We start from the raw sequence: 26,318 nt of genomic DNA on the forward strand, positions 1-26,318 counted from the left end.
TGCTGGGAATGGGACGTTATACAGTAACACCGGAGGATGTGACGGGAGAGGTGACTGCTGGGAATGGGACGTTCTACAGTAACACCGGGGGATGTGACTGGAGAGGTGACTGCTGGGAATGGGACGTTATAAAGTAACACTGGGGGAATTGACCGGAGAGGTGACTGCTGGGAATGGGACGTTATACGGTAACACCGGGGGATGTGACCGGAGAGGTGACTGCTGGGAATGGGACGTTATACGGTAACACCGGGGGATGTGACCGGAGAGGTGACTGGTGGGAATGGTACATTATACGGTAACACCGGGGGATGTGACAGGAGAGGTGACAGCTGGGAATGAGATGTTATACAGTAACACCGGGGGATGTGACTGGAGAGGTGACTGCTGGGAATGGGACATTATACAGTAACACTGGGGGATGGGACCGGAGAGGTGACTGCTGCGAATGGGACGTTATACAGTAACACCGGGGGATGTGACCGGAGAGTTGACTGCTCCGAATGGGACGTTATACAGTAACACCGGGGGATGTGACCGGAGAGGTGACTGCTCCGAATGGGACGTTATACAGTAACACCGGAGAATTGACTTCTCCGAATGGGACGTTATACAGTAACACCGGGGGATGTGACAGGAGAGGTGACTGCTGGAAATGGGACGTTATACAGTAACACCGGGGATGTGACCGGAGAGGTGGCTGCTGGGAATGGGACGTTATACGGTAACACCGGGGGATGTGACAGGAGAGGTGACAGCTGGGAATGGAACATTATACAGTAACACCGGGGGATGTGACCGGAGAGGTGACTGGTGGGAATGGTACATTATACGGTAACACCGGGGGATGTGACGGGAGAGGTGACAGCTGGGAATGAGATGTTATACAGTAACACCGGGGGATGTGACTGGAGAGGTGACTGCTGGGAATGGGACATTATACAGTAACACTGGGGGATGGGACCGGAGAGGTGACTGCTGCGAATGGGACGTTATACAGTAACACTGGGGGATGTGACCGGAGAGTTGACTGCTCCGAATGGGACGTTATACAGTAACACCGGGGGATGTGACCAGGGAGGTGACTGCTGGGAATGGGACGTTATACAGTAACACCGGGGGATGTGACCGGAGAATTGACTTCTCCGAATGGGACGTTATACAGTAACACCGGGGGATGTGACCGGAGAGGTGACTGCTGGGAATGGGACGTTATACAGTAACACCGGGGGATGTGACAGGAGAGGTGACTGCTGGAAATGGGACGTTATACAGTAACACCGGGGGATGTGACAGGAGAGGTGACTACTGGAAATGGGACGTTATACAGTAACACCGGGGATGTGACCGGAGAGGTGGCTGCTGGGAATGAGACGTTATACAATAACACCGGGGATGTGACCGGAGAGGTGACTGCTGGGAATGGGACGTTATAAAGTAACACGGGGATGTGACCGGATAGGTGACTGCTGGGAATGGGACGTTATACAGTAACACCGGGGGATGTGACCGGAGAGGTGACTGCTGGGAATGGGACGTTATACAGTAACACCGGGGGATGTGACCGGAGAGGTGACTGCTGGGAATGGGACGTTATACAGTAACACCGGGGGATGTGACAGGAGAGGTGACTGCTGGGAATGGGACGTTATACAGTAACACCTGGGGGATGTGACAGGAGAGGTGACTGCTGGAAATGGGACGTTATACAGTAACACCGGGGGATGTGACAGGAGAGGTGACTACTGGAAATGGGACGTTATACAGTAACACCGGGGATGTGACCGGAGAGGTGGCTGCTGGGATTGGGAAGTTATACAGTAACACCGGGGGATGTGACCGGAGAGGTGACTGCTGGGAATGGGACGTTATAAAGTAACACGGGGATGTGACCGGATAGGTGACTGCTGGGAATGGGACGTTATACAGTAACACCGGGGGATGTGACAGGAGAGGTGACTGCTGGGAATGGGACGTTATACAGTAACACCTGGGGGATGTGACCGGAGAGGTGACTGCTGGGAATGGGACGTTATAAAGTAACACGGGGATGTGACCGGAGAGGTGACTGCTGGGAATGGGACGTTATACAGTAACACCAGGGGATGTGACAGGAGAGGTGACTGCTGGGAATGGGACGTTATACAGTAACACCTGGGGGATGTGACAGGAGAGGTGACTGCTGGGAATGGGACGTTATACAGTAACACCTGGGGGATGTGACAGGAGAGGTGACTGCTGGGAATGGGACGTTATACAGTAACACCGGGGGATGTGACCGGAGAGGTGACTGCTGGGAATGGGACGTTATACAGTAACACCGGGGGATGTGACCGGAGAGGTGACTGCTGGGAATGGGACGTTATACAGTAACACCGGGGGATGTGACAGGAGAGGTGACTGCTGGGAATGGGACGTTATACAGTAACACCGGGGATGTGACCAGAGAGGTGACTGCTGGGAATGGGACGTTATACAGTAACACCGGGGGATGTGACAGGAGAGGTGACTGCTGGGAATGGGACGTTATACAGTAACACCGGGGGATGTGACCGGAGAGGTGATTGCTGGGAATGGGACTTTATACAGTAACACCGGGGGATGTGACCGGAGAGGTGACTGCTGGGAATGGGACGTTATACAGTAACACGGGGATGTGACCGGATAGGTGACTGCTGGGAATGGGACGTTATACAGTAACACCGGGGGATGTGACCAGAGAGGTGACTGCTGGGAATGGGACGTTATACAGTTACACCGGGGGATGTGACCGGAGAGGTGACTGCTGGGAATGGGATGTTATACAGTAACTACGGGGGATGTGACCGGAGATGTGACTGCTGGGAATGGGGTGTTATACAGTAACACCGGGGAATGTGACCGGAGAGGTAACTGCTGGGAATGGGACGTTATACAGTAACACCGGGGAATGTGACAGGAGAGGTGACTGCTGGGAATGGGACGTTATACAGTAGCACCGGGGGATGTGACCAGAGAGGTGACTGCTGGGAATGGGACGTTATACAGTAACACCGGGGGATGTGACCGGAGAGGTAACTGCTGGGAATGGGACGTTATACAGTAGCACCGGGGGATGTGACAGGAGAGGTGACTGCTGGGAATGGGGTGTTATACAGTAACACCGGGGAATGTGACCGGAGAGGTAACTGCTGGGAATGGGACGTTATACAGTAGCACCGGGGGATGTGACCGGAGAGGTGACTGCTGGGAATGGGACGTTATACAGTAACACCGGAGGATGTGACAGGAGAGGTGACTGCTGGGAATGGGACGTTATACAGTAACACCGGGGGATGTGACAGGAGAGGTGACTGCTGGGAATGGGGCGTTATACAGTAACACCGGGGGATGTGACCGGAGAGGTGACTGCTGGGAATGGGACGTTATACAGTAACACGGGGGATGTGACCGGAGAGGTGACTGCTGGGAATGGGGCGTTATACAGTAACACCGGGGGATGTGACCGGAGAGGTGACTGCTGGGAATGGGGCGTTATACAGTAACACCGGGGGATGTGACCGGAGAGGTGACTGCTGGGAATGGGGCGTTATACAGTAACACCGGGGGATGTGACCGGAGAGGTGACTGCTGGGAATGGGGCGTTATACAGTAACACCGGGGGATGTGACCGGAGAGGTGACTGCTGGGAATGGGACGTTATACAGTAACACCGGGGGATGTGACCGGAGAGGTGACTGCTGGGAATGGGACGTTATACAGTAACACGGGGGATGTGACCGGAGAGGTGACTGCTGGGAATGGGACGTTATACAGTAACACCGGGGGATGTGACCGGAGAGGTGACTGCTGGGAATGGGACGTTATACAGTAACACCGGGGGATGTGACCGGAGAGGTGACTGCTGGGAATGGGACGTTATACAGTAACACCGGGGGATGTGACCGGAGAGGTGACTGCTGGGAATGGGACATTATACAGTAACACCGGGGGATGTGACCGGAGAGGTGACTGCTGGGAATGGGACATTATACAGTAACACCGGGGGATGTGACCGGAGAGGTGACTGCTGGGAATGGGACGTTATACAGTAACACCGGGGGATGTGACCGGAGAGGTTACTGCTGGGAATGGGACATTATACAGTAACACCGGGGGGATGTGACCGGAGAGGTGACTGCTGGGAATGGGACGTTACACAGTAACACCGGGGGATGTGACCGGAGAGGTGACTGCTGGGAATGGGACGTTATACAGTAACACCGGGGGATGTGACCGGAGAGGTGACTGCTGGGAATGGGACATTATACAGTAACACCGGGGGGATGTGACCGGAGAGGTGACTGCTGGGAATGGGACGTTATACAGTAACACCGGGGGATGTGACCGGAGAGGTGACTGCTGGGAATGGGACGTTATACAGTAACACTGGGGGATGTGACCGGAGAGGTGACTGCTGGGAATGGGACGTTATACAGTAACACCGGGGGATGTGACAGGAGAGGTGGCTGCTGGGAATGGGACGTTATACAGTAACACTGGGGGATGTGACCGGAGAGGTGACTGCTGGGAATGGGATGTTATACAGTAACACCAGGGGAATGTGACCGGAGAGGTGACTGCTGGGAATGGGACGTTATACAGTAACACCAGGGGAATGTGACCGGAGAGGTGACTGCTGGGAATGTGACGTTATACAGTAACACCGGGGGATGTGACCGGAGAGGTTACTGCTGGGAATGGGACATTATACAGTAACACCGGGGGGATGTGACCGGAGAGGTGACTGCTGGGAATGGGACGTTACACAGTAACACCGGGGGATGTGACCGGAGAGGTGACTGCTGGGAATGGGACGTTATACAGTAACACCGGGGGATGTGACCGGAGAGGTGACTGCTGGGAATGGGACATTATACAGTAACACCGGGGGGATGTGACCGGAGAGGTGACTGCTGGGAATGGGACGTTATACAGTAACACCGGGGGATGTGACCGGAGAGGTGACTGCTGGGAATGGGACATTATACAGTAATACAGAGTGAATGGTCAATTAATAAACCAAGAACCTTTATTATTGATTTAATAATATGGAGTGTGCATCTGCACCATGTGTTTTTCTTTGTAGAACTACAAGTCCCAGCATGATAGCACCTCATGTAAATCGGGTGTGCAATCTAAGATCCCCCCCCCCCCCCCACACACACACACACACACACACACACAATTTCACTCTCGCCCTCTGCAGAAATGAATCTTCCAGAGATGGGACGTTGTCACCTTGAACATCTCCAGTCTCAGACACTGTCTCTCACCCCAGTGATAAGAGCTTCACTACAGGGCCGGATTATAATGGGGGCACAAGGGGTCAGTGCCCCTGGGCCCCCCTTTTTTTTATTTTTTTAGCTAAAGGTTTTGTGCATGGGAGTGGGGTAGTGCTGCAGCTTCACCTATCTGCCCATGTGACAATGATTAATGGTGCTGAGCATTGGGAGCCAAGTGTGCAGTGCATTACTGGGAGTTGACTAAGTCCCATGACACTTTACACCAGAGGGCAGAGGCTGAGACGTTTGTGCTGAGCTCTGATTGGTGGAGCTCATTACATGCTTCTCAGGCCCATGGATAACAGCAGCAGCCTTGTCATGGGAGGGTTTCTAATCAGAGGCAGCACTGGGACTGTGAGGTCTCCTACAGAGTAAGGTGCAGAGGGACAAACACAGGCTTTTCATGTGGTATGTATGTATGTATGTATGTATGCATGCGTGTGTGTGTGTGTGTGTGTGTGTGTGTGTGTGTGTATGTGTATATATCCCCTGAAGTTACCCATTGACCAAGTTTATACAGCCTTTACTCTGTGTTTTGACAGTGTAATATTCCCCCATACAGTTTGCGGCTAGTAATGACAAGTGCAAGGGGGCCCCCCTGTCTAAAGTGCCCCGGGCCCCCTGAAGGCTTAATCTGGCACTGCTTCACTATCATGGTGGTTGGATGAGACGCATCTCACTGTGGGACGTCCCTTTTGGTTCTTCTCCCTACAGAAGCCAGTCTGCGGGGCTGGGACACTGTATTCGAGTCCCGGCCCTTACATAGAACATAGACTCATGCAGAGTCCAGGCTGTCCGTCAATGTCTTGGAGGTGAGACCCGTATACAACGCTCTGCAGGTGGCTCCGGGTCTACCACAAGGCAGAGATAACTGGAGAATGTATATTATATGTATGAGCTGTCTCCCTCGTGCAGCTGCTTGGTCACAGGGTTAGTCACTCCCTGTTGGGGCTGTCACTGGGACAGGTGGCACACAAAGGAAACAAGAAGCGGCGCTGGGACCACAATGAAGGAATACACAGACTCCATTCATGTTATGTCCATTCCTTTATATAAGAAAATGTGAAAACATTGACATATACATATAAAATGACCGGTACAGCTCAGATACGAGATGACACCTAGGGCAGTGGTGGGATTCAGAAAAACAGGTTCTATGTCCTAATGCCCATTACACATCATGCCACACACAGTAATGCCCATTACACATAAAGCCAAGCGCTGTAATGCCAATTACACATCGTGCTACACACCGTGATGCCCGTTACACATCGTGATGCCCGTTACACATCATGCCACACACAGTAATGCCCATTACACATTGTGCTACACACCGTGATGCCCGTTACACATCATGCCACACACAGTAATGCCCATTACACATTGTGCTATACACCGTGATGCCCATTACACATCATGCCACACACAGTAATGCCCATTACACATTGTGCTACACACCGTGATGCCCGTTACACATCATGCCACACACAGTAATGCCCATTACACATTGTGCTATACACCGTGATGCCCGTTACACATCATGCCACACACCGTGATGCCCGTTACACATCATGCCACACACAGTAATGCCCATCACTCACAGGCAAAGCAGGGATACAGCAGAACCCGCTGTGCCTGATGGGTAAATAATGCGTCATAGATGGGGCTATGCAGTAACCCTTTACGTACAATATGATTTCCCACAAGGCTCCGCTGGAAGTCTTATACAGTACATTGTCCGGTATTGGACGAGGCGATTGGAGGGGTGCTGAATGACATGTAAATGGTTCCTAATGAGGGCCACACATGGCTATAAAACTCACATATCATCATTAGATGACGGGACAGAAGCTAGGGAGAAGTTTAGCAATGGCCGGTTGTGGAGCAGAATCCCCTTCTCAGAATTAGGCAGCACCTGCTCTATGGACTCAGGAAGGGCAGAAATTATCTTGAGATGAATGCAGTAGTCTGTGGGGTCACTAAGAATTACTGACATGGGGCATTTTGTGCCACGGAGATACTTGGCTCTCTCTGGCTCCAATGCTGTTGTAATGATGCCAGAATATTCGGGAGTATTACTTCTCAGCCACAACAGACTTCTACATAGAGACATATTTATTGGGTCTCATTATAAGCTTTAAGTCTAAAACTACATGTAAGGTCTAAAGGAGTGTACACAATATAAGTCACCAAACCATTATGATGTGGCCGGTGGTATAGGGGAGAGTGAGGTCATTGCCAGTAGATGCGAGGTGGAAGCCGCCTGATCGGAGCCATGGGTCCACGTGGTGCTCTGGTTGCCCAACGCGCACACACGCATTTAGCGGAAGGTACCCGCGGAGAGACACAGGCACGGAGCAGAGGGTGAGCCAGGATGACGTCAGTCGCCCGGCAACAGCCAGTCCACTGCTCTTCTCTCCCGCAGCTGCTCCCACACACCCCCAGGAAGTGCCTACAGGAGAGCCGTGTAATGCATTGGGAATTTGGGACTGTAAATAAGTGGTGGAATTCAGCCGACGGCGCGCTCTTTAGGAAACGGTTCTGCAGAACCGGTGCGAACCGGTTGAATCCCACCACTGACCCAGGGCGAGATTTAGTGGGTTGACCGTTTTTAAGAAAATGCGATTTTTTTTTCTCAAATCGCCCTATATTTTTGCTGCGAATTCGCATATTTAATGAGGTGTGTATTCCGGCATGAAAAGTGCGAGAAAGGGCGATTTGCATGAAAAAGTGAGATTTTGTGATTAAAAAAAAAAACGGCGTGAGGTCCCCCCTCCTGTACATAACCGGCCCCGGGCTCATTGAGCCGGACCTGGTTCCAAAAATACGGGGGACAAAAAGCGTAGGGGTCCCCCATATTTCTGAAACCAGCCCCGGACTCTTGGACCGGTCCTGGTTCCAAAAATACGGGGGACAAAAAATCTGGGGGTCCCCCGTATTTTGAAACCAGCACCGGGCTCCAACAGCCCCCAGTGTCATGCCACAGCCGGGGGGCACTTTTTACATAAGGTCCCCCGGCCGTACCATGAGCACCGTGGCTGGTCAGCCTTGGACGGGGTACCTGGAGGAGTGGGGACCCGCCCAATAAAGGGGTCCCCCCCCCGGCTGAAGCCCGGGGCTGGCGCCGGCGTCCCTGGCCATTGGACGCCGGCCTGATAGGGTTAAAGTGACATTCCTAACATTGCTTAATACAGGAGAACTACAAGTGCCAGCAGACCTCCGCATGCTGGGACTTGGAGAACCACAAGTCCCAGCATGCAGGGCATTAATGGGCCCGCTGGGACTTGTAGAATGTTAAAGAATGTTAAAAGAAAACACACACACAGAGAAGTAAAACTTTATTACATACACATCCACACACCTCACTTTTACACCCACATACTCACCGATCCAGGATCCAGCGCTGGTCTCCCTTCTGCAGAGCCGGCTCCCCCCGCACTGACAGCGGGGACAACTGGCTTTCTCCGATGGAGCTAACAGCTTCTGTCGCGTTGTCCCAGCGCGACACAGGCTGAGAGCGTCTTCGGCTTATGTGTCTACATGGAGACGCATAGCTCAGCCAATCAGGGCATTGCTGGCACTGTGGGGGTATACTTATTGCTGACACTGTGGGGGCATACTTATTGCTGACACTGTGGGGGCATATTTATTGCTGGCACTGTGGGGGTATACTTATTGCTGACACTGTGGGGGCATATTTATTGCTGGCACTGTGGGGGTATACTTATTCTTGGCACTGTGGGGGTATACTTATTGCTGGCACTGTGGGGGCATATTTATTCTTGGCACTGTGGGGGGCATTGCTGGCACTGTGGGGGCATACCATATTGCTGGCACTGTGGGGGCATACCATATTTCTGGCACTGTGGGGGCATATTTATTGTTGGCACTGGGGGTATACTTATTGCTGGCACTGTGGGGGCATATTTATTCTTGGCACTGTGGGGGTATACTTATTGCTGGCACTGTGGGGGCATATTTATTCTTGGCACTGTGGGGGGCATTGCTGGCACTGTGGGGGCATGCCATATTGCTGGCACTGTGGGGGCATACCATATTTCTGGCACTGTGGGGGCATATTTATTGTTGGCACTGTGGGGGTATACTTATTGCTGGCACTGTGGGGGCATATTTATTGCTGGCACTGTGGGGGAATACTTATTGCTGGCACTGTGGGGGCATATGTATTGCTGGCACTGTGGGGGCATATGTATTGCTGGCACTGTGGGGTCATATTTATTGCTGGCACTGTGGGGGAATACTTATTGCTGGCACTGTGGGGGCATATGTATTGCTGGCACTGTGGGGGCATATGTATTGCTGGCACTGTGGGGTCATATTTATTGCTGGCACTGTGGGGGCATATTTATTCTTACAATACCAATCGATGTCTGATAATCCCAGAGCGCTATCGATGAATGGCTTTCCTCGCAATTTTAAGTATTGTACCCAAAAGAGAAAAAGAAGGAAAACCAATAGTGTGATATTGTTACACTACATAGGACACATATAAAATATAAGGGAGGTCTGCTCATACCCAAAGGATTGGGCTACTATATTTGTAGACAATCACGCTTGATTGAGGGGAATCTGAGTTCCACCAATGGATCCTCCTCCTCTCATTTACCCAAAGGTGAAGATATGTACTCAGAAGGATGAGAGATAAATAATATTTGGTGCAGTACGTTTTAATAGCAATGACAAATAAAAACAGGATGGTACAGGTGGGACTAAATCAGAGGACTCTCACCATAAAGATATGTCTACAGGTGGAATGTAGACTAACAGCGCATTAGGGTGTTACCACAGGCGTCCCCGGAATGCTGCTGGTGTCAGGTAAGATCCACTGAAGTTCCCTCTGTGTCTCAGGTCAGGTGACCAGAGAGGAAAGCCATTCATCGATAGCGCTCTGGGATTATCAGACATAGATTGGTATTGTATGTGTATGTGAAGTGGTTCTTCATTGTCTGTGGACCCTAAGCTGCTGTCAATTAGCGCACGATTTTATTGGCCTAAAACTCTTGTCTTGCATATTTATTCTTGGCACTGTGGGGGGCATTGCTGGCACTGTGGGGGCATATTTATTGCTGGCACTGTGGGGGCATTGCTGGCACTGGGGCACACTTGTTGCTGGCACTGTGGGGCATTGATGGCACTGTGGGGCATACTTGTTGCTGGCACTGTGGGGCATTGCTGGCACTGTGGGGCATACTTGTTGCTGGCACTATAGGGGCATTGATGGCACTGTGGGTGCATACCCAGTACCATGGGGTCATACCTGGCACCGTGGTGGCATTCCTGTTTCTGGCACTGTGGGGGCATACCTGGCACCATTGGGGCATATGTGTATCTGGCACTATTGGAAGGCTAACGTGATCCGTTGGAATGTCTGTTGCTTCAGTAATAGAGATTTGACAGAGTTCTGTTATTTTATATGCTGTCCGCAGAATGGGCTGAGCTTATATTGTGGTCAAGTGGTTGCACTTTTTTTTTTTTTTTGTCTCGTCATTGCCAGTATGACTTGCCCCTGTTAAGCCACACCCTTCAAATGAGGCCACACCCTTCAAATGAGGCCACACCCATTTTAGACCACGCCCCTAAAAAGTTCCACGAGGGGGTACTCATAAATGAAAATCCTAATCAAGGGGTACGGGAGACAAAAAAGGTTGGGAACCACTGCTCTATAAGATGCCTGGACACATTCATCACACACGTGCGGTTATATACACTGTCAATTGGGACTACAATCATAGTGAGGGCTGCACAGTGGAAAGAAGACCACTGCCGACAGAAGACCACTGCCGACAGAAGACCAACAGTGCTGTCACATACCTGGTACCACATATAATAAAGTCTGACAGACAAATTGGTCTGAAACAATTCTCAAACTTACGCTCAGACACAGATTAGAAAACAAATACAGACACTGTTCCTAATATACAGATTCACCTCATAAAGGAATATAAAGTGCCATCCATAAATACCTAAATAAACCCAGTCAAGGCAGAAGCTGACGAACCCCGCACGCGCTTTGTTAAATGAATTCACTGTATCCACTTGTGTTTGTTACATGTTGTGTGTCATATTTCGCAGCCTTTTTAATGAATAAATAATAAAAGGTCATTTTTTAATAAAAGAGGTATGGCCAGCGCACAAACAGACGTTAGCTCACTGGATCAAACTGGTCATTGCCCATGCTTATGAAAAAGTGGGTCGACCAGTTCCTAATTCTCTTTCAGCTCAATCCACTAGGTCAGTGGGTCCCTCGTGGGCTGCACATCGTGGTGTTTATGCTGAACAGTTGTGCAAGGCGGCAACGTGGTCCTCGGTCCACAGGTTTCTGAAGGTCTATGCCTTTGACACAATTGCTGCTTTTAGTCGCCAGTTCCTTCTGGCCCCACAAGCGTCATCCCACCCTAAATAATACTGCTTTTGGACATCCCTGATGTCATCCCTGTGGGACCAGAAACCCTGAAGAGAAAACTAGGAGTTTAACGGTTCCTGGGACCACAGGGCACCCACCCTGATACGCCTAGGGTGATGGTGGGGACGTCTGTGACTTGGTCACTAGTCCCTTTTCCTCTCTGTATGAGTAGGTGTGATACAGTGTCCGTAATCTCTCTCTTCTTTCCTTCTCTACTTCCTGCTGGACTTGTTACTAAACTTGTGTCTTGTACATGGAGGCGGGGTTATAGGGGAGAGGAGTCGGACATGATGGGAAGCTCCCTGTGGTCCCAAAAACCTAGAGGAAAAGGAGTTAACCGAAAGTATGTTTACCATAATTCCTAATTTATTTTAGGGTGAGCCCCTGACTCTTATCAAGATAGAAGATGGAGACGGAGAAGAAGAGACGTATGTGACTGGTATGAAGGCAGAAGATACAGAGGGAGAAAAGACGTATGTGACTGATATGAAGGCAGAAGATACAGAGGGAGAAGAAGAGACGTATGTGACTGATATGAAGGCAGAAGATACAGAGGGAGAAGAAGACACGTATGTGACTGATATGAAGGCAGAAGATACAGAGGGAGAAGAAGAGACGTATGTGACTGATATAAAGGCAGAAGATACAGAGGGAGAAGAGACGTATGTGACTGATATAAAGGCAGAAGATACAGAGGGAGAAGAAGAGACGTATGTGACTGATATGAAGGCAGAAGATACAGAGGGAGAAGAAGAGACGTATGTGACTGATATGAAGGCAGAAGATACAGAGGGAGAAGAAGAGACGTATGTGACTGATATGAAGGCAGAAGATACAGAGGGAGGAGAAGAGACGTATGTGACTGATGTGAAGGCAGAAGATACAGAGGGAGAAGAAGAGACGTATGTGACTGATATGAAGGCAGAAGATACAGAGGGAGAAGAAGAGACGTATGTGACTGATATGAAGGCAGAAGATACAGAGGGAGGAGAAGAGACGTATGTGACTGATATGAAGGCAGAAGCTACAGAGGGAGTTGAAGAGACGTATGTGACTGATATGAAGGCAGAAGATACAGAGGGAGGAGAAGAGACGTATGTGACTGATATGAAGGCAGAAGGTACAGAGGGAGAAGAAGAGATGTATGTGACTGATATGAAGGCAGAAGCTACAGAGGGAGAAGAAGAGACATATGTGACTGATATGAAGGAAGAAGATACAAAGGGAGAAGAAGAGACATATGTGACTGATATGAAGGCAGAAGATACAGAGGGAGGAGAAGAGACGTATGTGACTGATATGAAGGCAGAAGATACAGAGGGAGAAGAAGAGACGTATGTGACTGATATGAAGGCAGAAGATACAGAGGGAGGAGAAGAGACGTATGTGACTGATATGAAGGCAGAAGATACAGAGGGAGAAGAGACGTATGTGACTGATATGAAGGCAGAAGATACAGAGGGAGAACAAGAGACGTATGTGACTGATATGAAGGCAGAAGATACAGAGGGAGAAGAAGAGACGTATGTGACTGATATGAAGGCAGAAGATACAGAGGGAGAAGAAGAGACGTATGTGAGAGGTGATCACCAGTGTAAGGAGGAGGAGATCCCTACAGATATCAGCACAGGTGAGTAATAAACACTTATTACAGACTAATGTTGGTGAAATCTTTCCTGATCTGGAGTCTGTTGCCATCATGTCACTGTGTGTTACCAGCCCAGAGATCTGACCAGTCTCCTCCCCGCACTCTCTGGTGTATCTCATACATCAGGAGCCATTAGCCCCTATTATACTCCTGCTCTCCCCCTCACATCATGTCACTGTGTGTTACCAGCCCAGAGATCTGACCAGTCTCCTCCCCGCACTCTCTGGTTTATCTCATACATCAGGAGCCATCAGCCCCTATTATACTCCTGCTCTCCCCCTCACATCATGTCACTGTCTGTTACCAGCCCAGAGATCTGACCAGTCTCCTTCCCGCACTCTCTGGTGTATCTCATACATCAGGAGCCATCAGCCCTTATTATACTCCTGCTCTCCCCCTCACATCATGTCACTGTCTGTTACCAGCCCAGAGATCTGACCAGTCTCCTCCCCGCACTCTCTGGTGTATCTCATACATCAGGAGCCATCAGCCCCTATTATACTCCTGCTCTCCCCCTCACATCATGTCACTGTCTGTTACCAGCCCAGAGATCTGACCAGTCTCCTTCCCGCACTCTCTGGTGTATCTCATACATCAGGAGCCATCAGCCCTTATTATACTCCTGCTCTCCCCCTCACATAATGTCACTGTCTGTTACCAGCCCAGAGATCTGACCAGTCTCCTCCCCGCACTCTCTGGTGTATCTCATACATCAGGAGCCATCAGCCCCTATTATACTCCTGCTCTTCCCTCACATCATGTCACTGTGTGTTACCAGCCCAGAGATCTGACCAGTCTCCTCCCGCACTCTCTGGTGTATCTCATACATCAGGAGCCATCAGCCCCTATTATACTCCTGCTCTCCCCCCTCACATCATGTCACTGTGTTACTAGCCCAGAGATCTGACCAGTCTCCTCCCCGCACTCTCTGGTGTATCTCATACATCAGGATCCATCAGCCCCTATTATACTCCTGCTCTCCCCCTCACATCATGTCACTGTGTTACCAGCCCAGAGATCTGACCAGTCTCCTCCCCTCACTCTCTGGTGTATCTCATACATCAGGAGCCATCAGCCCCTATAATACTCCTGCTCTCCCCCTCACATCATGTCACTGTGTGTTACCAGCCCAGAGATCTGACCAGTCTCCTCCCCTCACTCTCTGGTGTATCTCATACATCAGGAGCCATCAGCCCCTATTATACTCCTGCTCTCCCCCTCACATCATGTCACTGTGTGTTACCAGCCCAGAGATCTGACCAGTCTCCTCCCTGCACTCTCTGGTGTATCTCATACATCAGGAGCCATCAGCCCCTATTATACTCCTGCTCTCCCCCTCACATCATGTCGCTGTGTGTTACCAGTCCAGAGATCTGACCAATCTCCTCCCCTGTACTCTCTGGTGTATCTCATACATCAGGAGCCATCAGCCCCTATTATACTCCTGCTCTCCCCCTCACATCATGTCACTGTGTGTTACCAGCCCAGAGATCTGACCAGTCTCCTCCCCTCACTCTCTGGTGTATCTCATACATCAGGAGCCATCAGCCCCTATTATACTCCTGCTCTCCCCCTCACATCCTGTCACTGTGTGTTACCAGCCCAGAGATCTGACCAGTCTCCTCCCTGCACTCGCTGGTGTATCTCATACAATATACAAAACAGGTAGAAAAAGAATACTCTTTTTTGGGGGCACACTTGTAACAAATGGTGTATGTGTGAAAAAATTAAACTGTAAGATCGATGAGTGGTTAATCAAGTAAAACTTAACTTTGAATTAATTCTATTTATAAGATAGGGTATTCTCAGAACATAAGATACACAAAGGACACACAAAAAGACATACAAACACTGGTTAAAAAGGCAATTCTACGGCCAAGGCGGGGGTCACACCCCTAAATGCAGTGACTAAATTGTCAAGTGACTAAGCTGAGAGAAATTTCAAATAGGCTCAAATAAACAAAGTTTATTTATTATTATTACAGCTCCTGACAGAAAGCCGCTCAGGCGTCGGGTACTTGTAACGGCTCCTGAGAGAAAGCCGCTCAGGCGTCGGGTACTTGTAACGGCTCCTGACAAAAAGCCGCTCAGGCGTCGGGTACTTGTAGCGGCTCCTGACAGAAAGCCGGTCAGGCGTCGGGTACTTGTAACGGCTCCTGACAGAAAGCCGCTCAGGCGTCGGGTACTTGTAACGGCTCCTGAGAGAAAGCCGCTCAGGCGTCGGGTACTTGTAACGGCTCCTGACAAAAAGCCGCTCAGGCGTCGGGTACTTGTTGCGGCTCCTGACAGAAAGCCGCTCAGGCGTCGGGTACTTGTAACGGCTCCTGACAGAAAGCCGCTCAGGCGTCAGGTACTTGTAACGGCTCCTGACAGAAAGCCGCTCAGGCGTCGGGTACTTGTAACGGCTCCTGACAGAAAGCCGCTCAGGCGTCGGGTACTTGTAACGTCTCCTGACAGAAATCCACTCAGGCGTCGGGTACTTGTAGTGGCTCCTGACAGAAAGCCGTTCAGGCGTCGGGTACTTGTAGTGGCTCCTGACAGAAAGCCGCTCAGGCGTCGGGTACTTGTTGCGGCTTCTGTGAGCACTGTCAGACAGAGAGCCGGTCAGCAGCTTAGCGCATCAGGGGTGCAGTGTAGATTGCCGGGTGGCGAGGAGACTCGTTTCGCCCCTCCCAGGGGCTTGATCGCATCCTGTTGAGGCCACAGAAGTTACAGTGATTTTATAGCTCTAGGTTCAAATCGGTAATTGAACAATTGGTCAATTAATTGGAATTAAGTGTCCAGGAAAAACCATTGGGCTGAGTACTCTATAATTTGAAAGTATTAATGTAAGTCTATGTGTAGGAGCTTCTGTATTACCGAGTTTATAAGCACATAGGACAGTAGTGAATAATAGAATACAGTATTAAAGCATAATGAGTATAAATGAATATATTAAATTAGAGAAGCTGATGAGGACCTATAGAAGAAATAGAGGATTAATAAATAGAAAATACAAGGATAACAACAGTAAATCCTCTGGATAATTAATCTAAAAATGTCATAATTGTGTTTACAATATAGTATTGTATTGAGCGGAATTTGAGAAGTCGATGAGGACCTACTATAGAGGATGTAGAGGATTCATAAATAGAAGTTCAGGAATAGCAATAATAAATCATCTAGATAATTCATCTAAAAATCTCATAATTGTGTTTACAATATAGTATTGAGCGAACGGAGAGAGATATGAAGCCAAGTTGTGATCATTAAGAATAATCGCTAAATTGATAACGGAAAGGGGGAGAGACAAATTCTATAGAGACATGAAGATACTGAGAGGCACATGCATGATTGTGCTAGAGTAATCCCTCCGAGCATTGGTGGGTGGGTTCTCCAGAGGCTCCAGGGAGTTTGTTCACTTTAGCTAGTGATATTTATAATTGGAGATATTGTGTTAAGTTGATACCTGCGTGAATTGGGTGTGTAAAAACGGGGGAGAAGGAGGGATGCATATTGCACGATGCTTGAACAACGATGATCATAATAATGAGAAATATAAATAAATAAAATACAAAATAAATATTTCTATTTGTATTACTATTGGGATCTTTATTTTAATTTTTATTTAGATAGAGTGAAGGATAATTATTCTGCTCCTTGCAGCTGCAACCAAGGATTGTTGGAATGAGATGTCTAGGGATTTGGGGTCATTTTACTAATATAATTGGGTAGTATCTCCTTGATCATTTTGAAAATTTGAAGGTGTTTTATCAAATTATTATCTGTCAGGAGAAAACAAATAAAACAACTTGGTGTATTTTATAGGGAATTAATTATTAATAGTTTATTTAACTATATTGGTGAGTCAGGATTAGGGTTGTACAACCGGAAGGGATTGAAGGGGCATTAATTGTTGGAGATTTATGATAGTGGGTGACCTTGGTGACCAAATCAAAGTGGAATGAATTGAGATCTGAGAGAAGATCTGAGGGGAGTTGAATTGCTGGACAACCATAGAAGAGGTGACGTTACTAGGATATGTATGATTATGAGATGGCAGGATAGTATATTCACTTGGTTTGATAGGTATGATTATGATTCTGCATACTTTGAATTGGTTTGAGTTAAGGAGGAATTGTTTATACGCTTGAGGTTTTTGGATTGTCAATGTTCAGTTATGTTGAGGGTCACAGGAAGGAATTGAAGTTGGGAACCAGAGTATTGAGCATGAACGTCCAAACGCTCTCTCTCTTCAAGAGTTCTGTTGTGAGATCTCCTCCTCTGATGCCAAGGTGAATGGCTTCAAGGCCATATGCCTTGAAATAACTCAAGTCTCCATTGTGCTTGTAATAGAAGTGTCGGGCTACAGATGTCAGTTGTGTAAATCTGGCCACATCTGTACCCGCATTTCTAATGGTTCCTATATGTTCCAGGATGCGTTTTTTTAACATCCGGCTGGTCATGCCCACATATTGGGACCCACATTTGCATGTTACGCAGTAAATCACACCTTTTGTGCTGCAGTTGATGTAGTGGTTAATTTTCTTGCAACTGCCATATCTATCCTGTGTTTCCTTTGTCCTCAGCATGTATTGGCATGCTTTACATAGACCACATGGGTAGGAACCCAGGAGTATTGGAGGTCTTGGTTTAGTTCTTGTATAGTGGCTAGTCACCAGATGGTCTCTCAGATTGGGCGATCGTCTCCAACTGATGGCAATATCAGTGCCAATGATCTTTGCCAAATCCTCGTCTGATAATAAGACGTGCCAGAATTTTTGGAGGCATTGTTTAATGGACCTCCATTGTTGGTTATGAATCATGGTTTAGATTCATTTGTTACGTCCTGCCCAATGTAACCGTCTGATTTGAAGATTAGAGTATCCCTGTTGATGGCATTGGTGGACTTCTGTGCTCTTTTCAATGACCTGTTGCTATATCCCCGATCCTTCAGTCTTTGTGTGAGTTCCTTACATTGATGTTTGTATATAGTATCATCAGATACATTTCTTCGTAGCCTAAGGAATTCCACTTTGGGGATGTTCTCTACCGTGGGTGGAAAATGGTGGCTAGTTTGGTGTAGGACGCTGTTTGTTGCCGTGCTTTTTCTGAATAGTTTGGTCTCGACCTTGCCATTGGTGCTTTTATAGATCTTAAGGTCCAGGAATGAGATCTTTGTGTTACTAATCTCAGATGTGAGCCTTAGATTAAGGTTGTTGGTGTTAAGATTTGTTAAGAATTCTTCCAGCAGCTGTCTTTCGCCGTCCCAAATCAACACAATATCATCTATATACCGGCACCAAAGATTGACATGTTTGGAATATTTTTCGTTTGCTTCAGAAAAGACCATCTCCTTTTCCCACCAGCCTAAGTACAAGTTGGCATACGTCGGTGCACAGGCTGCCCCCATTGCGGTGCCCCTGGTCTGGAGGTAGAATTTACCGTCAAATGTCAAAAAATTTAAATTAAGGACAAAATCCATGAGTTCCAGCAGGAAATCTTGAAAGGCACCGAAATCTTCCATATTGAGAAAGTATCTTACTGCGTGAATAACGTTGTTATGGTTGATGCTGGTATATAGGGATTTAACATCTAAACCAACAAGTAACTGTCCTTCATTTAGCGTGATTTCATTGATTTTCTTCAAGATGTCTGTAGTGTCACGTGTGTATGAAGGCAATTCCAGTACATATTTTCTTAAGTGCAGGTCTAAAAAGATGCTCGCTTTCTCTGATAGGCAACCAATGCCTGAAACGATAGGTCTACCAGGCGGTGTCGATGGATTTTTGTGTACCATGGGGAATAGGTATAGTGTTGCAATTTTTGCGTTCTGCACCCATAGGTATTCGTGTTCTTTTTTGGTGATCGCACCTTCCCGGAGACCTCTCCTGAGGATTGCTTCATACTTGACTGAATGATGCTCAGGGGATTGAGCATGATGGGTTTATAACAGTTCGTGTTGTTCAGTTGTTTGTATGCCTCAGAGGTATACATGTCCTTGGGCCAGATCACACAATTTTCCCCTTTGTCAGAGGGCTTAATCACAACATCCTGGCATCCTTGTATGTTTTTGAGAACAAGCCACTCTTCCTTACTCAGGTTATAGGGGGTCTTGTGTAGTTTACGGTTAGTGTATATCTTGTCGAATTCCTTAGAGACCAGATTGATAAATATCACTACTTCAGGGCATATTGAGTCCTGTGGGGTGAATGTCGATTTTTTTTCTTGCAAGTGGGTTTTGCATTGATGTCAATAGTTTGGTGACCCTCGGATTCTTCCATAAGTTCCTCTAGGGTGATCATAGCTATCATTTCTTCTTCTGATAGTTCCACATCATTCATATCCTTCCAGTTGTTGCTCTTATTCATAAAGATTTTTTTAAGAAGCAGTTTTCGACCATATAGTTTCAGATCTTTTTCCAAGTTGAATCTTACGTTACAAGTACCCGACGCCTGAGCGGCTTTTTGTCAGGAGCCGTTACAAGTACCCGACGCCTGAGCGGCTTTTTGTCAGGAGCCGTTACAAGTACCCGACGCCTGACCGGCTTTCTGTCAGGAGCCGTTACAAGTACCTGACGCCTGACCGGCTTTTTGTCAGGAGCCGTTACAAGTACCCGACGCCTGACCGGCTTTCTGTCAGGAGCCGTTACAAGTACCCGACGCCTGACCGGCTTTTTGTCAGGAGCCGTTACAAGTACCCGACGCCTGACCGGCTTTCTGTCAGGAGCCGTTACAAGTACCTGACGCCTGACCGGCTTTTTGTCAGGAGCCGTTACAAGTACCCGACGCCTGACCGGCTTTCTGTCAGGAGCCGTTACAAGTACCCGACGCCTGACCGGCTTTTTGTCAGGAGCCGTTACAAGTACCCGACGCCTGAGCGGCTTTTTGTCAGGAGCCGTTACAAGTACCCGACGCCTGAGCGGCTTTTTGTCAGGAGCCGTTACAAGTACCCGACGCCTGACCGGCTTTTTGTCAGGAGCCGTTACAAGTACCCGACGCCTGACCAGATTTCTGTCAGGAGCCGTTACAAGTACCTGACGCCCGCTGCCACGCTGTGAATCTACACGGGCTGTTTCTGGGACACAAGACTCCACGCTCACTGAGCGCACCCCGCTTCACGCATAACCGGAGATTCTCCCAAAGGTCACTACGGCTGCCAATACCCGCTGCATGCTGCCTGACTGTTACCGTGCTCCTCTGATGGAGATTTAAACACTTGGCACCAAACCAAGTGAATCCTGTACAGACGTCTGCTGGGACCTCTGAAACGTGATTAATGTCACAGAACATCACCACAGATATAAGAGAAAAAATAAGCTTTGTGATATTTATTTGTAATACAATTTACCTCTATTCTTTCCCTTTTAAACCCTCTCTCACTCACGGGTCGGCCATAAATCTCACTGCACTGCCATATTAGCATCAGTGCCTTTGAGGCCGGGTATACTTGAGCAGCAGAAGGGTCCCAGTGGCCAATCTTCTTTCTGTCTTATATGCCCCGTCTGTTCCCATATACCACCTTAACAATCATCCTCTGACTCATGATGATTGAGGTTGTAGGGAGCATTTAACCCCTTCCCGACATATGACGTACATTTACGCCATATGTCGGTTGGGGGTGAATCAAGCCAGCTCACGGAGTGAGCTGGCTTGATAGAGAGCAGGTAATGGCTGTATATTACAGCCATGTCCCTGCTCTCACGGCCACGAGCGGCGAGTTCGCCGATCGCGGCCGTTTAACCCTTTAAGCACCGCGGGCAAAGCGCCCGCAGTGCTTAAATAGCTGATCGGAGGGGGGGGCGCCCCCCTCCGGCGCCGATCGGGGCCCCCCGCAGCGCGATCGGAGGGTGCCGATCGGTTGCCATGGTAGCCAGGGGTCTAATGTAGACCCCTGTGCTGTCCGTGTATTCATACCTATTACATCCTGCCTCAGGCAGGATGTAATAGGAAGTGCAAAAAATCACTACGTTCAGCCATAGAGCTCTATGGCTGAACCTAGTACAGGCGATCGCGCCCCCTAGTGGTCAAGTACACTAGGGGGCCTTGTAGTAAAAGTAAAAAAAAAAAAAAAATAAAGTTTAAAAATAAAAAAAAAATAATAAAATATTAAAAGTTCAAATCACCCCCCTTTCCCCATTTCCCAAATAAAAATAAATAAATAATAAAAAAAATAAACATATTTGGTATCGCCGCGTTCCTAAAAGTCCGATCTATTAAAATATAACATTAGTTATCCCGCACGGTTAAAGGCGTAAACGGAAAATAATCCCCAACGCCAAAACTACGCTTTTTGGTCGCATCGCGTACCCAAAAAAAAATAACTAAAAGAGATCAGAAAGTCGCCCATATCCCATAATGGTATTAATTAAAAAGTACACTTCAGCCCGCAAAAAATGAGCCCTCACCCAGGTCCGTAGGTGGAAAAATAAAAAAGTTATAAGCCGCAGAACATGGCGACGCGACGCAAATTCGAAAAACCGTAACATTTTCTATTTTTTTTTTTAGTGGTAAAATGTAACGAAAACTATATAAGTTTGGTATTACCGGAATCGTAACGACCCATAGAATAAAGATAACCCATCATTTTAAACGAACTATGAACTCCAAAAAAACCGTAACCAGCGCAAAATTGTGGAATTGCGTTTTTTTTTTTTTTTACCCCACATTGAATTATTTCCTGATTCCCCAGAATATTATACGGTATAGTAAATGGTACCATTAGAAAGTACAACTTGTCCCGCAAAAAAAAAGCCCTCATGTGTCTATATAGCCGGAAAATTAAAAAAGTTACGCTTATTTGAACACAAGGAGGAAAAAAAAAAAAAAAATTACCTTAAAAGGCAATGTCGGGAAGGGGTTAAAGGTTAACTTAGACACTTTCCTACCCTAAAAACTGACCTCTCCTCAGGTTTAATACTTATTATGTGCTTACTTTACCTCTCTAAACTTTTATCTCTCTAAAACTACAAATCTCTTTAGTCTTCTCTCATTCGCTGGTACAGGCTTGGTAAAAGGCTGCTCTGCTGAAAATACGCAACAGCCATAATCTAAGACTGTCAACAGGAACAGCAGAAAGACCTTTCCTCAGGCAATACATTATCTCTCCCCTGTTCTCTCATCGATCATCCACTATATTTCTATACATGATGATGAGACAGCAGAAACAGGGTGAGAAAACAGATATTGTGGCCATTCTGCAATTCTCTTTTTGATTCTTTCTATATCTGTGAAGAGGCTATGAATCCATTGCAGCGTGCCTGGGTACATTCATACGCTCTTAGAATTTATACAAAAGTACTATAACATTGTTACATTGTCTGAAAAGTATTGCTAGCACTGTTTCTTTTTGAACATTGCCATTTCCTCAGCATATAATCAGATCAACTTGAAACATCAAACACTCAGACAGGCGGATATTGAAATCCCCATTGTGGTCTGAGTAGTGGCCAGTTATTCTAAACTGATAAATTGTTGAAGTGTTAATTTGAACACATTTGATAAATAGACGTTTTTAGTTTAATTAAGTAGAGTACTTTGTTTATTTGAGCCTATTTGAAATTTCTCTCAGCTTAGTCACTTGACAATTTAGTCACTGCATTTAGGGGTGTGACTAAGTACCCCCGTCTCGGCGGTAGAATTGCCCTTTTAACCAGTGTTTGTATGTCTTTTTGTGTGTCCTTTGTGTATCTTATGTTCTGTGAATACCCTATCTTATAAATAGAATTAATTAAAAGTTAAGTTTTACTTGATTAACCACTCATCGATCTTACAGTTTAATTGTTTCACACATACACCATTTGTTACAAGTGTGCCCCCAAAAAAGAGTATTCTTTTTCTACCTGTTTTGTATATGTTCTCTCTGACTCAGGGGAGCACCTCCCAACCCTTTTGAATTTCTTGACACTGAATTAAACATCAGGTTATGTAATTGGGATTTGGATAAATTTGAAATTACATTCGCCCTGTATTGTGACCAGAAGTATATTAGGGTCACGGCGAAAATCCTGTGCGGGAACCACTCAAAAAACTGTACGCATCTCATACAATAGCAGCTATCAGCCCCTATGTAGGTGCTGGGTTTGGGAGGTGGGAACGTTTTTACCTGCACCTGAATTTAGCCATTTGTTGGTATTTGGGGACGTTACAGGGAAACGTTACTAGTGACATATATTATTATATTCCCAGCAGATGGATGTAACAGAAGGAATATCTCAGCCAGACATCTCTTATCTCCAGATGGTAACATAGAAGATATCACACGATGTTCTCCAGGACAAAACCCCAACACCCCCATTATACACCCAGTACCTCCCAGTGCAGACATACCATGTGATCCCTCTAATCGCGCCCAGTGTTCTGCTGATATCCCAGTTATTGTTACACCTATTACAGGTCCGACAGTAGATAAAGTATATACCTGCTCTATAGATGTTCAACAGAACACACCACTCATTAATGATCAACCAGCTAAGTCAGGAGGGAAACGAAATGCATGTGCTGAGTGTGGGAAATGTTGTACGTCTAAAGCTGAACTTGTTCGACATCAGAGAACTCACACAGGTGAGAAGCCATTTCCATGTTCTGAGTGTGGGAAATGTTTTAAACAGAACTCATATCTTAGTATACATCAGAGAAGTCACACAGGTGAGAAGCCATTTCCATGTTCTGAGTGTGGGAAATGTTTTACACGGAACTCATTTCTTGTTATACATCAGAGAAGTCACACAGGTGAGAGGCCATATCCATGTTCTGAGTGTGGGAAACGTTTTCCACAAAAATCAAGTCTATTTGTACATATGAGATGTCACACAGGTGAGAAACCATTTTCATGTTCTGAGTGTGGGAAATGTTTTACACAGAAATCAGAACTTGTTAGACACCAGAGATGTCACACAGTGGAGAGCCCATTTTCCTGCTCTGAGTGTGGGAAGTGCTTTACGCAGAAATCATTTCTTGTTATACATCAGAGACGTCACACAGGTGAGAAGCCATTTCCATGTTCTGAGTGTGGGAAATGTTTTACACGGAACTCAAATCTTGTTATACATCAGAGAAGTCACACAGGTGAGAAACCATTTCCGTGCTCTGATTGTGGGAAATGTTTTATACGGAAATCAGAACTTGTTAAACATCAGAGAAGTCACAATGTGGAGAAACCACTTTCTTGTTCATAATGCTCCAAACCTTACACGGAAGTCTCTTGTTAAACGTCAGGAGATAACGGCCATGAAACACATGTAGATGATGCTGTATATAACTTGTTATAGTTACATTACCATCCACATACATAGTTGGACTGGATGTCATCAATATAAGACTGGAATTTATGTAATAAGATGTCAGCATCACTGTACACTAAGAACACCACATTGTCACTAACCTCCCAAATATGTATATCATCAATATACCGCACAGCACCGTCCCAGATAAGGAAGATGACCATACATCACACAGGACACTGCTAATCCCTGCTCTCATCATCTCCCGCATTGGTTATTGCAATAATCTCCTTACTGGTCTTCCCCAATACAGACTCTCACCACTACAGTCCGTGCTGAATGCAGCGGCGGCTCATCTTCCTCGTCATATGTTTATCGTTCCCGAATCTGCTCTGTCAGTCTCTCCATTGGTTACCTGTGTTCTACCGTATGCAACATAAATACTGTTCCTTACACATAAGGCCATAAACCTGATGACAAAAATGTACCTTATCTCATAGGACTTTCTTTGGGCTGCACCCACCCCCAATAAGTCTCCTCTAATCCCTGAATGTTCCCTGAAAACTACCCTCTTTATGCATCTTATCATATTCAAGACCCATCTTATCTTCATAAACCTTTCCTGTCCAATCATATCCCCTCCATACAGTCCTCACTTATTGTGTGTCTCCTCCTGACCCCCGGCCAACATCGCTGGGTCACTGTCTCATACAGCCCACCCGGACCCTCTGCAATCTTGTGACCATTATGCAACATATAACACCTGTGCCTGTGTATCACATTCTTTTATCCCATAGAGTGTAAGCCTGCGAGCAGGGCCCTCCTTCCACTGTGACTCTGTAACTACCCACTTTGGTTTATCACTAGTTCCAATTACAAAGCGCAAAAGTTCTATAGCAAACTGTAATAAATAAACCGTAAAACAAGGTGGAAATTTAATAATTTATAGTAAAGGAGACACCTGCCTCTGGGCTCCAAGCCGTGAAGGGGCACCTGCATGTACAGTAGTACCTGTTTGGTTCTCATCCGGTTTACAATGTAACCCCCTGCTCTTTCAATAGAGCTCTGAGGAGCTGTGATCCTGTCCCCTGTAATGGGGGACAGGATGGCTCCCTAATGGTACCAACAAACGTGCTGCAGCAAAAGGTGGTACACCTGCTGTTGGACTGCTAGATGGACCCCAATGGTGAACATAGATTCTGAATATTCGGGAGTCTTACCTTGTCCCATCAGCCATCACACAGAGAATCGTAGCAGGAAGTCGATCGCACAAGACTGAAAAATTAGCCAATGACATTTTATTTCTCTTTCAATGGTCCTGGTGACACAGCTCAACATTGGGATGTAGGAGAGTCCGTAGGAGCCAGGCACCTATCCTAAAGCTTTTGGAGGGTAGGCTCCTCCCTTCTGCATCCCAGACTCCTCAGTTCGTGTTAGGTGCCCACTGGAGTGGGTGCTATTCTAACGGGCTGCGGGAGCAGCCAAAGGATTAGAGTTAGTTAGGAGTTTTTTATGTTATTAACTTTTACACTAGCTAGGTAGGCACAGTGTGAGGATTCTCATAGTGAATCCTCACTCTGCTAGCGCAGCAGGAGCTGACAGAATCGCGTCCTGTCAGCTCGCTGTGCACAGGGGAGACGCTGTCTGGCCTCCCTGTGCAGCGCTTACAGCTTCTATTAAGAAGCTGCCTGGGCTCCGGAGCGCTCTGAAACCGGCTTCACCCTAGGTGGGGATCATGGGGGA

General features: G+C 47.3%; 3 protein-coding genes across 3 annotated transcripts in view; 1 reads left to right on the forward strand and 2 right to left on the reverse strand.

Annotated features, from left to right (window-relative positions):
* LOC146009797 (uncharacterized) overlaps nucleotides 1-26,318 on the reverse strand; it is a 928,908-nt gene that overhangs the window by 461,893 nt on the left and 440,697 nt on the right. The window lies entirely within an intron of this gene.
* LOC146009834 (uncharacterized) overlaps nucleotides 1-26,318 on the reverse strand; it is a 547,900-nt gene that overhangs the window by 328,875 nt on the left and 192,707 nt on the right. The gene's annotated exons all lie outside the window — the stretch shown is intronic.
* The window catches only part of LOC146009794 (uncharacterized), a 381,786-nt gene that overhangs the window by 11,650 nt on the left and 343,818 nt on the right, over nucleotides 1-26,318 (forward strand). Inside the window, exon 4 of the mRNA XM_083150253.1 lies at nucleotides 12,103-13,357. Coding sequence (XP_083006379.1) covers nucleotides 12,103-13,357 — 1,255 coding nt within the window. The remainder of the gene's footprint in view (nucleotides 1-12,102; nucleotides 13,358-26,318) is intronic.

Source organism: Crinia signifera, chromosome 6, assembly GCF_055691185.1.
Source record: "Crinia signifera chromosome 6, ASM5569118v1, whole genome shotgun sequence".
NCBI classification, from domain to species: domain Eukaryota; kingdom Metazoa; phylum Chordata; class Amphibia; order Anura; family Myobatrachidae; genus Crinia; species Crinia signifera.